The sequence below is a fragment of the Phoca vitulina genome, unplaced genomic scaffold (genome assembly GCF_004348235.1).
Source record: "Phoca vitulina isolate PV1807 unplaced genomic scaffold, GSC_HSeal_1.0 scaffold92, whole genome shotgun sequence".
Classification (NCBI taxonomy): Eukaryota; Metazoa; Chordata; class Mammalia; order Carnivora; family Phocidae; genus Phoca; species Phoca vitulina.
Window position 1 is genome coordinate 205020 of NW_022589795.1, and position 13168 is coordinate 218187.

A 13168-nucleotide genomic window follows, 5' to 3' on the forward strand; every position below is an offset into this window, starting at 1 on the left:
TTCCTGATCTTATGCTTGAGTCTCTCCAATGTAGATATTCCCAAGTCACCACTGGTGGCTGGGATCCAGCCACTGAGGTCACGGAACTAATCTGGGAAAATCCAGAGCTGAGAAGGAAGGCTCTCAACCAAGATTCTACTTCTCCTGTGGCCTTTGGAAAAGCCTCTGCATACAGAAAGTCAACAATAGTTAGAAACCATAGCGCCTGGATGTATAATAAACATTTCTCCTTGGGCATCCCCTCACTTTAACCGCACCTACTGGTGCATGGGCATTCAGAACCGGCTCCCAGTGCTGGCTCCACAGGCTGGCCCAGGCACACAAGTGGTGCAGGGTGTGCAGCTTGGACGAGGTGCAGAGGCGGTAGTCACACAGGAGGCAGAGGTGGAGCACGGATTGCAGGGGAGTCTGTGGAGAGATAGAAAGGCGAACAAAATTAGGGATGGGAAATGAGTGATATGTGATGGAGAACGAAGAAGGAGTCTCCGCTCCAAAAATACAGAACAGGGACCCAACAGAAGCCTTGGCCATTGACCCCTACTGTGCACCCCTAGAACTAGACTGAATGATCTTAAAATGCCTTCCAAAATGAGGTTTTCTATATGAGAATCAGGTTCTATCCTATAGGATAGAAAATACAAAGAAGGATTGACAAGAGAGCAAAAGCAAGTTCAACAAACCTGCTGGGGTCTATACTCAAATCTCCTGCTCAAGGAGCAGCCCCATGTCTACTCTCCCCAGTCAGTGGCTACACCAAGCAGCCCCACTGGAGACCTGGCATTGGATCCAAATGGACAGTCACTCCCTTCACATTCTATCAACAATGCACAGTGTGAGCAGAGGACACGGCAATGAGTCACTCAGCAGAAGCATAGACCGCCTTCTTCTTTGTAGACAGCACTGTTTTGATTTTTTGTTTGTTTGTTTTAAGATTTTATTTACTTATTTGACAGAGAGAGACACAGAGAGAGAGGGAACACAAGCAGGGGGAGTGGGAGAGGGAGAAGCAGGCCTCCCGCTGAGCAGGGAGCCCAATGCGGGGCTCGATCCCAGGACCCTGGGATCATGACCTGAGCTGAAGGCAGACGCTTAACGACCGAGCCACCCAGGCACCCCTTGTAGATAGCACTATTGTTACCCTGAGAATCTCATGAGAATTGAGCAAATGATTTGTCCAAGTGCCTAGATCACACATACTTGCAATCCTCGCTCTCTAGAAGTTTCCGGTATGTGGCAATCTCGCACTCCAGCCGGGCTTTGACGTCCAGCAGCACCTGGTACTCCTGGTTCTGCCGCTCCAGGTCAGCCCGGATCTCGGACAGCTGCTCCTCCACGTTGCTGATCAGGACCTGCATCTGGGCCAGCTCAGTGCCGAAGCGGTCGTCAGCTTCACACAGGGAGTTCTGGAGACAGTCTTTCTGTAATGGGAAATAATGGGGTAAGAGACCCAGGTGTCCCAAAATTCAGCAGTGAAAATCATGGCCAATCTCACCATGAGGCACATTCCAAGAGGTCACAAGACATTCCCAGAACTCTAGAGGAATCACTGCCAATATCATCATGACTTTTCACACACAAAAAAAAATCTAACTTGAGGAACAGTGTCCTGTTCATCCCTCGATTCCCAATACCTGACAAAGTAGACACCCAGTGAAATCTTGTGGAATGAATGTGTACCTGAACCCCCACACGTTATTCTAAAGGCAGTGGAGTTGACTTGTGAAAGGAACCATTTTTCAGGATCAAACTAACCTTGACAGCAAGGCACCTCCCCCAAGGAGGGAGGGACCCAGACCCTGAGTTCTGACTGTCAGTGGAACTGATGAGTGGGACTTCTGAGAGATGCTGCTAGCAGGCCACGGCCTGTGGCACTAGCAGCATGGTGAGGGTGGAGGACCGTACCAGGCTGTGCTGGGCCCGAAGCTCCACCTCCAGGGCGTTCACCGTGCGTCTCAGCTCCAGGATCTCCGACTGGCAGCACCGCAGCTCCTCGGAGCAGGACATGTCCTGCTTGCTGATGCTTTCAGACTGAAGCACAGGGGCACAGAGACATGATCACCCCCCTGCCCAGGTAGAAGCCAGGGTCCCTCCCTGCTCCGAGGCAGCACCCTCACCTGATCTTGGAACCACTCTTCCAGATCATTGTGGTTGGTCTGCACCATGGCTTCATAGTGGCACCTCATCTCCTGCAGCACCCTGCTCATGTCCACAGTGGGCTCAACATCCAGCTTAATCTGGAGCTTGTCCCCCAGCTGGCTCCTCAGAATGCTCACTTCCTGCAGGAACAGAAGGACCCACACCCTGAGTGAGGAAAGACCTTTTGACAGAGCAGATGGCACCTGAACCCCTCCCCAGACAAACAGCATGAAGGGAGACCCCACTGGTGCACTGATGTAAAAGGTCTTGCCCACGGTCCACTGGGAAGAGCCCACTTGGACACCTTCCTAAATTGACAAGGCAAAACTTTACAGATAAGAAACTCCCCCTCTGCCACCTCCCACACAGTCAGCCTGACTCCAAGACCCAGATCAACCCTTCATCCCGATGCCAACTGAGCCCAGGTTCTAATCCTAGAGCCACAAGGTGAGCAGTGCTCCCTTTTCTGCCCAGTGCCCTCCCCAAAGGGTCTGCAGCCCCAGGCCCACACCTGTTCGTGGTTGCTCTTGAGGCAGAGCAGCTCCTCCTTCAGGGACTCCTGCTGGGCCTCCAGGTCAGCCTTGGCCAGGCTCAGGTCATCCAGGAGCTTGTGCATCCCACACATGTCCGCCTCCACCACTTGGCGCAGGGAGAACTCACTCTCGTGCCTTCCAGCACAGGAGATGCAAGGTCAGCAGGATGATAAGGATATCCCCTCTCAGCTGCCCCTGGTTCCCACCAACTTGGATCCTCATTTCCTCAATTAATCAACTTTCACTCTGATGGATCCTGTGAGATCCAACATGAGCTACAGAGCTCATGGTCGGGACAAGTATCATTATGCCCACTGGATGGGACAAAATGGGAAACTGAGGCTCAGAAAGAATAAATGGATTATCCAGGATTGTATACCTTGGTTAATAGTATATACATGGATTCAGCCTAAGTGTTCAAACTTCAATGCAGTGTTCATTCTGCTATAAAAGATCATTTAGCCAGGAAAAATAATGACTCAAAAGTAAGCCTTCTGGACCGACAGTTTTCTAGTTTACCCCATGGATTAACTATTTCACATGATTTTTATGCCTTTCTCATTTATTCAGTTGCAACTCTTGATACCAAGGAGCTACAGTGACAATTCTTCCCACTGATAAATTTTGCCAAGAGTCAGTGCGTCTGTCAACAACCAATGCACTGAAAGTTTATTCTTGCAATGACTTGATTTTGTTTCTGGCTATAACACAAAGCTCTCTTATATTCCAGATGTGGGAAGAAAATGACATGAGACCTGACCAATCTAGATGATTCTTCCTCTTTTTGTTTCAATGCTTTTTTTCTCTTTCTCCTATATAAGGACCACTTCTAGTAATAGGTTAAGTTATGGTTTGGAAAAGAAGAAAGTGAACACTTATGTATTGATCCATTCATGCTTCTAGTCAGCAACTATTTTCAAACCCCTACTTTGGGCCAGTACCATAGTGGGCACCTAGCAATAGAACAAAAAAGAGGAGTCACTCTGAGCCCTCTTCTAGTCCTACTTACTTGATTCTAAAGTCATCAGCAGCCAGCTTGGCATTGTCAACTTGGATAATCAGCCTGGTATTCTCAGCCTTGCTGCACAGGATCTGAGGAAAAGCAGGAAGACAGTTCACACGCAAAACATCATACTCTGGGATCCAGCTCTACAGGTAGCATCTACACTCACACTCAAGAGAATCCAAGAACCAAAAGCTCCTTGAACCTTCAGGAGCTTTTAACCTGCCATGCCCTTCCACCTTCCTCAGACCCAGCACACCCCAGGCTACTCCAAACCACACCTTCTGCTGGAGCTCCTCAATAGTCTGGAAGTAGGACTGGTAGTCTGGGCACATGGTGGACTCATGGCATTTGCTCGACTCTTGGATCCTGGTCTCTAGCTCCGCGTTCTCCTTCTCCAGTTGGCGCACCTTCTGCATGTAGTTGGCCAGGCGATCGTTCAGGAACTGCATGGTCACCTTCTCGTGGCCATTCGGGGCGCCTTCCCCATAGTTCTCACAGACTCCAAGGTTGCCGGGAATGTTGCAGGTCCCTGGCAAGGGGCAAGCGGTGCGGCAGCTGTGGGGCATACAGAGGCTGGGTTTGCCCAGAGGGGTTGCCCCCACACGCACTCGGTTGGCGTGTGCCAGGGTGGCCGACAGGCACAGGGAGGCAGCCCTGGCCTCTGCCCCAGGCTGGCCCACAATGTCAATGAAGGAGCCACAGACATTTGTTGTTGCAGGCATCCTGGTGCTGCCTGAACACTGGGATGAGCTGATGTAGCAGGAAGTCATGGTGTTAGGCTGAGGTTGCACAGAAGGTTCAGATCAGCTGGGAAGACCAAGCCACCAAGTCTGACAACCTCCCTCCCTCCTGGGCCTTTTATACCCCATCCCAGGTGGGTGTTGGCTCCATGCCTTGACCTCAGTGCCTTGATTCTCTCCCTATTGTACCGTCATCCTGTTACTCAGCTGTTGAGTTTACCATTAAGAGTTCCCCACCTCATTAAAGGAATGTTGATGAATTTGAGGTACCTCCTGGCTCTTTGATATCAGGTTGTCTGTTGATGGAAAGTCAGAAGCTTTTTATTGTTTTTCAAAGAACAAAATCCTTTTGGCCATCAGAGGTTTATTCCCTGACTAGAGTTGGCCTCCCTGTTGATGTGCCCACAATGAAGGTATGACTATTCCTGTTGGTCACTGGAGTGGCAAGAGAGATAAATCCCTATGACCACAGTGGTGCTCACCTGGGCTAAGATTAACCCAGCCTTTCCTAATTAGGAAAGAGACTGCTTCTTTGCTGGTAGATGTTATGGGTTTTGATTACCAAAAATTTCACATTTCTTCTTTCTTCAGTTGTGTGTCTCTCAAACTCAGTTTGAGGGGCAATAAAACTTTAATTAAGTCCATTCATTCAACATGCATCTCCTGGCACATTCTATGTGCCAGGCACTATGCCACACACCTGCCATACAGTTATTTAAGCCTGGCATAGTTCCTATCCATCAGGAAGCAACTCAAACTTGGGTAGCCATGGATGTTTTAAATAGGTTGTCTAAGAAGCTCATCAGTATGAGGATGACCCTGAACCTTGCCTGATCTGAACCAGGAAAGGTGAGTTCAATAAGCCAGAAACAAATAAAAATGAACAATAATCTTTTTTTAATCCCAAATAAGAACTTGGCCCTGAAACTCAATGGACACTGAGTTATCAAAGTCAGTATGGGGGAGTTTTTCCTGCCTTACTTCCTTGATTCTAAAGTTCTTCATTCAGCACTTACCATATGTGTTAGGAGGTTTATCAAAAATATTGTTTAATCCTTCCTACCATTCTGTAAAGTGGATATTCTTATCTTAATTTTACAAAAGAAATAAATAAGGCATTCAGGACCAGAGATGTGAAGTTATTTTTCTAAGATCTACCCCATTATGAAGTGTCAAAGCCTGTTCTTACTATCAGTTTCTTTTGACTCCAGAGCCCATTCTTGTTCTCTTCACCTTGACCACCCCCACATCCCTCATCCCACCCACCCCCAATAGGAGAACAACTGTGTCATTGCCAGAACTAAGAAAGATTATAAGGTCTATAAACTGGTAAGAAGTTAAAATTAAGAGATAAAATAAGAATCTGACATTTTATGTTACTCTTTGTATCTCAGAAAATACAAATGTTGGGGTACCAAAGAAATAGGGCAGGGTTTCTCCAAGGACCATGCAGAAAGATGCCCAGAAGAAAGTTCCATTTCCAAATTATTATACTACATCTCACACCCCACAAGCTCTTAGTACTGGGGGACCAAGACAGCTGACTGTTAAGGTCCCAAAAGTTTTCTCTCAAAATTTATGGCAGGAAATAGATTGTCCCCTAGGACTGAGAACGCCTAATGTGGAGTAAGAACCAGCCCCCAAAGTGGTTATAACTATATCTTTGTGAAAATGAATATTTTCCAGTCCTCTGAGCAATGAGCAAAAGCTGAACAGATATCTCTATAAGGACCAGATATGTATCTGTGAAACATAAGCTATTGGAGTTCTATCAGGAAGAAATACAGAATTTGAGACTTTTGTCCAGATTGGGTTTCCCAGGAAAGGTAACTAGTGGTCAGCTCTGTCCTAAGGGTTACTCAGAGCTCATCAATGAATAGCTCTTTATAGACACCATAATTAGAAGACATCACCAGGTAAGGTGAACTCATCCTTCAGAGGCCTCTGGGTGCAATCTGCATAGGTTACATCTTCAAACATCCCTTTGTTGCTCTCCTCTGCCTCATCACATAGCAACAAGCTTCTCTATAAACCAGGGAACTAGCTTATAAAGTCATTTTTTTTTACCCACTAAATAGAATCTATCTTTCGGCCTTATTCTCTGGCAGGATTCATTCCATTAGTTAAAACTCATGATTTCTTCCATCTCAAAATACACAACACTTGCTACTCCATAATGTCAATGCTGCAGCTTTCTATGTCCGGGTGACGCTCCTCTCTACTGAAGCTTCCTCACGGTCCTGGCATGGGCTCTACTGAATATGCTGTTTTGCATAATGACACTGATGTTGCATGTCTCTTTGTAAAGTTGTTTGGTTCCACTGATTTGCATTTTTCTCAAAGAAGGTCAGTGTGGGGTGAGGATCCCTGCCCTCATATCTAAGACCGCCTTTCTTCCTGACCCTTTGAAAAGAGTCCCAATGGCCCTTGATGACCAAATATGAGCCAGATTCAGTGACAGGAAGTGGTGAAGACAGAGTGTGAGAGACAGGAGCTTTAACCCTACTTCACTCACCTGTGTGCACAAAGTTCTCTCACTGATTCTGACTTTAGAAATACCAGTCTCTAGAGGCAGGAAGCCTACTGCAGATGGAAAGCCCAAGCTGTGGTCTTGAGATGCTATTTTCAAACACGGTGCTGTTACAGATGGATGCATCTCAACCAGTGGGAGGGAAAGGTATGGACTTGAAGACTAGCACCCAGAAATTGTGCCTAGCCCACAGCCTACCTTTCTATGGCATGGCTCCTGCTGCAGGAAGATGCATGGAGCATCCAAGGGTTCATGCCCTGAATAGGAGCATTACCCATCATATAACGCAGTGGATGCAAAGATTGAAGACAGCTCCTGTGTGTGAAGCCTCATACTGTCATGTCTCTTCAGTGTTAGGAAATGGTGCCAGAGAAAATTGTAGGTCAAGAAAATCATGAAGACTCTTGAGAGAAGAGTAATAAATAATAATATAAGTAATAAATAATCAATTTATTATTCTAGGTATGCAACTCTTGAGGCTTTGACAAATGGAAAAGGCACACTTTTATTCAAATTAGGTAGGATTTACCGTCAGATTTCTTAGATGCAGTCCTGTAATCCACAAAGTTTATTCACTTATCAATGTTGTTTCCTCCTACCATTGGGAATGCAGCTATAAAAGACAGAGTCCCTGACTTAAAGTGGGGGAGACATTTGTGACAAGGCACCACAGTGGCGTATGGAGGTGGTGCCACACTCACTCTGAGGTCTGCAGATATGTCACCATCTTTTTTCCCATTACCCTATTGAAGGCCCAAGTGCAGAATCTACTTTTCCTTCATAACTGTCTATTCTGTAACCAAGCAATTCTCCGTGACACCAGCTGGTTGTCCTATAATTCAATTTAATTCTGATGTTATCTACATAGATTTAGCATCAGATCTCACAAGGTAAGGACTCAGTCCCACAAGACTGCCCCTACCTCAGACACCAATCACAAGTCCCAGGTTGTCACCTGTACTTCTGAATGACTGGCTATAAATCAGGGTTCCCATGACCCCTTCCTTGGGTTTGATAATTTACTAGAATGGCTCACAGAACTCAGGGAAACATTTATGTTTATCAGTTTATTATAAAGGACACAGGTGAATAGCCTAAAGAGACACATAGGGCAAGATATGTGGGAAGCGGTGCAGAAATTTCAGACCCTCTCTGAACAAGCCATACTCCCCACACCTCCACATGTTCACCATCCCAAAAGCTCTGTGAATCCTGTACTTTGGGGATTTTTATGGAGGCATTATCATGTAGGCATGATCGATCACTGAGGTGGAAAATGCCAAGATTCTAATCATAGCTTAGTCTTTGTGGTGACCAGCCCCCATCTAGAAGCCCACCCAGAGTGGCTTCATTAGAACAAAAAACATTCTTATCACCCACGAAATCCCAAGGGATTTAGGAGCTCTGTGCCAGGAATCAGGGTCAAAAACCAAATATTAGAACAAAAGATGCTCCTAGTATTCTTATCACTTAGGAAATTACAAGAGTTTTAGGAGTTCTGTGCCAGGAACTGGGGGCAAGAGACCAATATACATATTTTTTATAATTTTCACAGCAATGGGAATAGAAAATACCCAAACCTCAATTTCTGAGCTGCCTGACCTCAATGAAGTTACATAACCTTTAAATGCACCTGTTTCCTCCTATGAACACTTAAAATGATAGTTATACCCAGGGCTACTGGTAAGAGTAAAGGATACCAGGTAGATAGAACTCCTAACATAATGCCTAGCACAGAGTAAGCACTTAAAAAATGTCATTTCCCTTCTCTTTCAGGGTCTCAGCCATCACCATCACCCCCTTTAAAAAGCCTAGTGTTTTCAGAAAAATAAAAGTTAGAACGGCTTATAAATACATGAATATATGCTAGCTTTTTGATGTAGTCCCACTTGTTTTTTATTTTGTTACTTGTGCTTTATGTGTCATATCCAAGAGATCATGACCAAGACCTATTTTTTCCCATGTTTTCTTCTAGGAGTTTTATGGGCCGGGTCTTACACTTAAGTCTTTAATACATTTTGGGTTAATTTTGGTGAGTAGTGTAAGATAGGGGTGAATGGCCATGTTTTCCCAGACCGTTTATTGAAGAGACTATCTTGTCTCCATTGAGTATTCTTGGCTCCCTTGTCAAATGTTAATTGGATGTATAAACATGGGTTTAGTTCTGGGCTCTTGATTCTGTTACATTGGTCTATGTGTCTATGTTTATGCCAGTACCATGCTGTTTTTATGTCTACAGTGTTATAATATAGCTTGAAATCAGGGAATGTAATGCCCCCTCTTTGTTCTTCTTCAGACATCAGTATTTTTTAAAGCTCCCCAAGTGGTTCCAGTGTGCAGTCAAGGCTAAGAAGCAGTGACTTAGAAGAACAAGGAAAGAGAATGGGAAAACCATTGTGGTATTGTGAAAACCAGCACTTTGGAGCCACACTTGTGTGGTTCTGACTCGACTAAGGTTTTTAAGCCACAGAGATTTCATTTTTCTCCTGTGGAAAGTGAAGGTTATAAAATCTGCCCTGGGAGTTACTCAGGAAGATTCACACACCCCAGAAAGCAGAGTTCAGTTGCTAACAAACTACATCTAATAAAGCAGGACATGGCCATAAGACCTTATCTGCAATTCTGAGCTCCAAAACATTCTGAAAAGCCAAGTTCTCTCCTAACTCGTTTGTCTTTGTCTAGTGTTTATTTATCCCACTTAGGAGAACTATCCATATACTTCATGGCAGAATCAGTAAGGAGTTTGTTCAGCAGGTTTTCCCCCACAGCCATCAGAGGTCTGGGAGAAAGAGCCCCCAGCCACTGGGGCTCTGTAAGGAATCCACTCTCTTGTGCTCTTCGCGTACCTTTCCAGTGAATTCCAGGATTAAAATGCTGAGTCTGGTGTGTGATTGAAGTCTGTGAAGGTAAAGCCACAGCCCTGTGCTATGTGGGTACCTGTCTGACATGTCCATCACCTGCAGAGGAGGGGCATTCACAGAAAGGAAAGAAGCACTTCAAGGGCTCAGCTCCTCCTTGGCCTAGCATCTGGGAAGGAGCTGGACATGGTGTCCAGAACACAGAGGGAAACCCGAGCTAGAAGGAGAGGGTCTCAGACAAGAGCACTTTCTTCACAAAACCATGAGATTAGGTCAGGTCTGTATGTCCCACAAGTAGGCTGTGAGCCAGGTCATCTAAACTCATGACCCATAGATCCTTTTTGCTGTCATCAACATAGAGCTGAATCCCCTTTCGACCACCCAGTGACAGGGAACCTGGGGTCCTTTATTCCCTATTGACCAGTATCAGAGTGAGAGAAGGCTCCCAAGTCCTGGCTGTGGTACTTAGTGACAGGCCCTAAGGGCAGGTGACCCGGAAGGCAGGACCAAATTATTTGGCCCCTTCTCCACAGCTGGAGAGCCTCCTTCTAGGGCTGACAAAGCAGGATTAGGGATTTGTTCTCATTTAAGGAGGGGGTGTTTCTAGACAGTCTCTGCTCCCAGTGCTGCCCCTTACTAGCTGGGTGGCCCAAAGCAAGTCAGCCAGTTCTTCTGGTCCTCTGTTCCCCACTGAAAATGCAAGCTCTAGAATAGACCATGGGCTTGAACTCTTGATCACAACCCAAGTAAGAATTACGCTGCACATTTTGCAACCCAACACACACATACATATTATTTTCTATTCTGTTCTCTCTCTCGCTCTCTCAGGCTGATCAAAATCCACTAAAATGACTTCACAGACCATCAATGGGTCACAGCCATTGTTTAAAATAACCACACCCATGACCACTGTAACTCAGTGAAATAACCTGACAACAGTAGACACACTCAATAGACAACTTCACTTATTAATTCATTCATTTAATTTATTGGCCAGGATCCAGAAATGAGATGCAGCTCCCCAAGTGCTACCAAAGGAAAATGGCCCCACTAAGAAAACTGGGAAGTCAAAACACACGTGGAAGTCATGAGAAGCTGCAGAGCCACAGGGGCGCCCCACCTCAGAGATGAGCCATTCGTAAGTGGGCGTCAGCCACAGGTGAGTCTCTGACTTCCTGCGTCCCTCTCATCTGCAGCAATGGGAGGATCCCCACTGCCCCCATGTACAGGATCTGCTGCTACCCTGGCAGCCTCTGATGGGCACAAGGGGTGGGCTCAAGGAGGAGGTGCTACGTGGGGCTTGTGGGGTACAGGTCACAGGATGCCCTTGTGTGTTGCCTGAGGGAGTGGTGTGTGGATTGAAGACATTCTGCCACCCAGACATGCAGCGCCCAAGCCCCAGAAAGACCAAGCAGTAGAACACAGGGGTGCAAAGGTGTTGGAACTAGAGAAAAATTAGAGTGACTTCAACCCCTTCCTGCTTCAGCCAGAGACAAGAGGGGCTGTGAGCTCCTCAGGGGTACAGAGCACATCAGCCCCAGAGTCCAGACTGTGGCCCAGGACTCCTGACTCCAGCACGTTCTCTTTCCTCTACACCAAACATGTCCTATTAAAAGGCCAACTGGTGAATATTTCGGGTTTTGCAGGCCATACAAGGCTGTTTGCACTACAACTGCTCAACTCCACATTGTGCCACAGGGCAGACTTAGATGGTATGGAAGCAAAGGGGGGGGAGGGCGTGTTCCAGTAAAACTTTAATGACCAAAACAGGCAACAGCTGGATGTGACCTGTGAGCTGTCACTTGCCAACCCTGCTCTATGCAGCACAATGAATGAGGCCTAAAAATTGGATCCCTCAGAGCATGTGGGGAGCATGTTGGCCTGCCCTGGAGCCAGAGGGCTGGGGCAGGGGAAGGGCCTCACATGGGTGGACTCCAGAAGTGGACACTGGACCTTGGACACTGGACCCTCCACTGCACGGAGGTATTTAGACAGAGACCGGAAGTCCATCCAGATGCTCTTCAACCTCAGAGCAAAGCAAAGGGGCCTAGACGGTGGTGGTTGGTGTGGTGGTGTTGCTGGTGCTTCTACCCCTGTTCTTTCTGAAATTTCTGTGTGAAATGGCGCTGAAAAATGACTCAGCTTCCATAGACAGGGGCACTTGTTGCCGACGCAGATTTTCTTTAACCAACATTAATTGAGCCCTTAGGGTATGCCAGACATCATGATGGACAGTTGAGATGCATTCTGTCCCACTGACTCTGTGGAGGAGGTAGAATTACCCGCCTTTCCACGGGGAGAAGGAGACTGCGATGCACGGAGCTTAGGAGACCCGCCACAATCACACTGCTAGTGGCGGTGGGACTGGGATCCCAGCACAGGTTTTGTGAAGCCAAAGTCGCTGCTGTGGTTTCCCTTGTGGCAAGACGCTCATTGGTGTATTTGGTTACTTAATTAGGGCTTAGAGAGAGGACTTTTTGGAAACGAATTTATCTTGACCAATTGCTCAAAAAGATAAAATTCAAACGATCTTAGGAAATTTCTATTTAGCCAAATTGAGATCATTGCGTGCATGTGCTGAAATCTACGAAACACACAAAGAATTGTTTTGTTATTCATGATCTTCCCAGTTTTCACCCAGCATCTCCTTTCCTGATCATATTGCAGAAGTTTTTCCAATATCATAGGGAAGGTCCCATTCAGTGTAATTCAGTCCACAAACTATCTTGGTTATTCTCCCAGTCAGTGTGTCTGACCACTGGGCCTTTCTTTTCTGGAAGCTTCCCTGAAGCCAGTTCTGCCCTGGTTGGCCCTCACTCCGACCCCGTGAAGGGGGCCTTGCTCTAGGGCAGTGAGAGGCAGGCCTAACGCTGTGCACCAGTCTCCTTAATGGCTTCAGGGGAAGTCACATCTTTGAAACACACGTCCTTACTTTTCCAGTCCCCACTCAGGGAAGATCCTGCTACCTGTGGGAGTTTCTCTCAAACATCAAATACGCCAACGGTTTTATTACTTTACTGTGGTCCTGCCTAAGTTTTCCTATAAACTGGAGTTAATTAAATCCAAATACTTTGATATGAGGACAGAGTTCCTCTGAGAATCCGCATATGTGTAGCACTGGGTCCACTTTCCAGGAGGTCCTGGTGCTGGTGGGCATAAATATTTCCCAAAGTCTACACCCATGGCTTTTTCATCCAACAGAAAAGAGAGATGGGCTAGGCAGGAGGATAACTCGAAACCTCTCTCGCTTGGAAGCACCATCCGAACACAGAAGATGGTGGCCATCCATGTCCAGCAGAGGGGGCAGCACTCCGAGCTTGGTATCATATAAAAAGATTTAACAGGCATTTCGGTGGTCAGACAGG

General features: G+C 46.6%; 1 protein-coding gene across 1 annotated transcript; it reads right to left on the reverse strand.

The window, feature by feature from the left end:
* Nucleotides 1–275: 275 nt before the first annotated feature.
* Nucleotides 276–4445, reverse strand: LOC116626886 (keratin, type I cuticular Ha8-like). The gene is made up of 7 exons (XM_032396462.1): nucleotides 3954–4445; nucleotides 3679–3761; nucleotides 2648–2804; nucleotides 2115–2276; nucleotides 1903–2028; nucleotides 1198–1418; nucleotides 276–408 (listed from the first exon to the last, which is right to left on the reverse strand). The coding sequence occupies exons 1-7, from the start codon at nucleotides 4443–4445 to the stop codon at nucleotides 276–278; spliced, it is 1374 nt and encodes a 457-aa protein (XP_032252353.1).
* Between the last annotated feature and the right edge of the window lie 8723 nt (nucleotides 4446–13168).

Bases quoted from the DNA above. Each gene is read 5' to 3' on its own strand.
- LOC116626886 (XM_032396462.1), bottom strand. From the start codon at position 4,445: ATGACTTCCTGCTACATCAGCTCATCCCAGTGTTCAGGCAGCACCAGG. The intron at 1,419-1,902 runs GTACGGTCCTCC...TTCCCATTACAG, and splicing joins TTCGGGCCCAGCACAGCCTG to AAAGACTGTCTCCAGAACTC. The intron at 409-1,197 runs GTATGTGTGATC...ATCTCTCCACAG, and splicing joins CTAGAGAGCGAGGATTGCAA to ACTCCCCTGCAATCCGTGCT.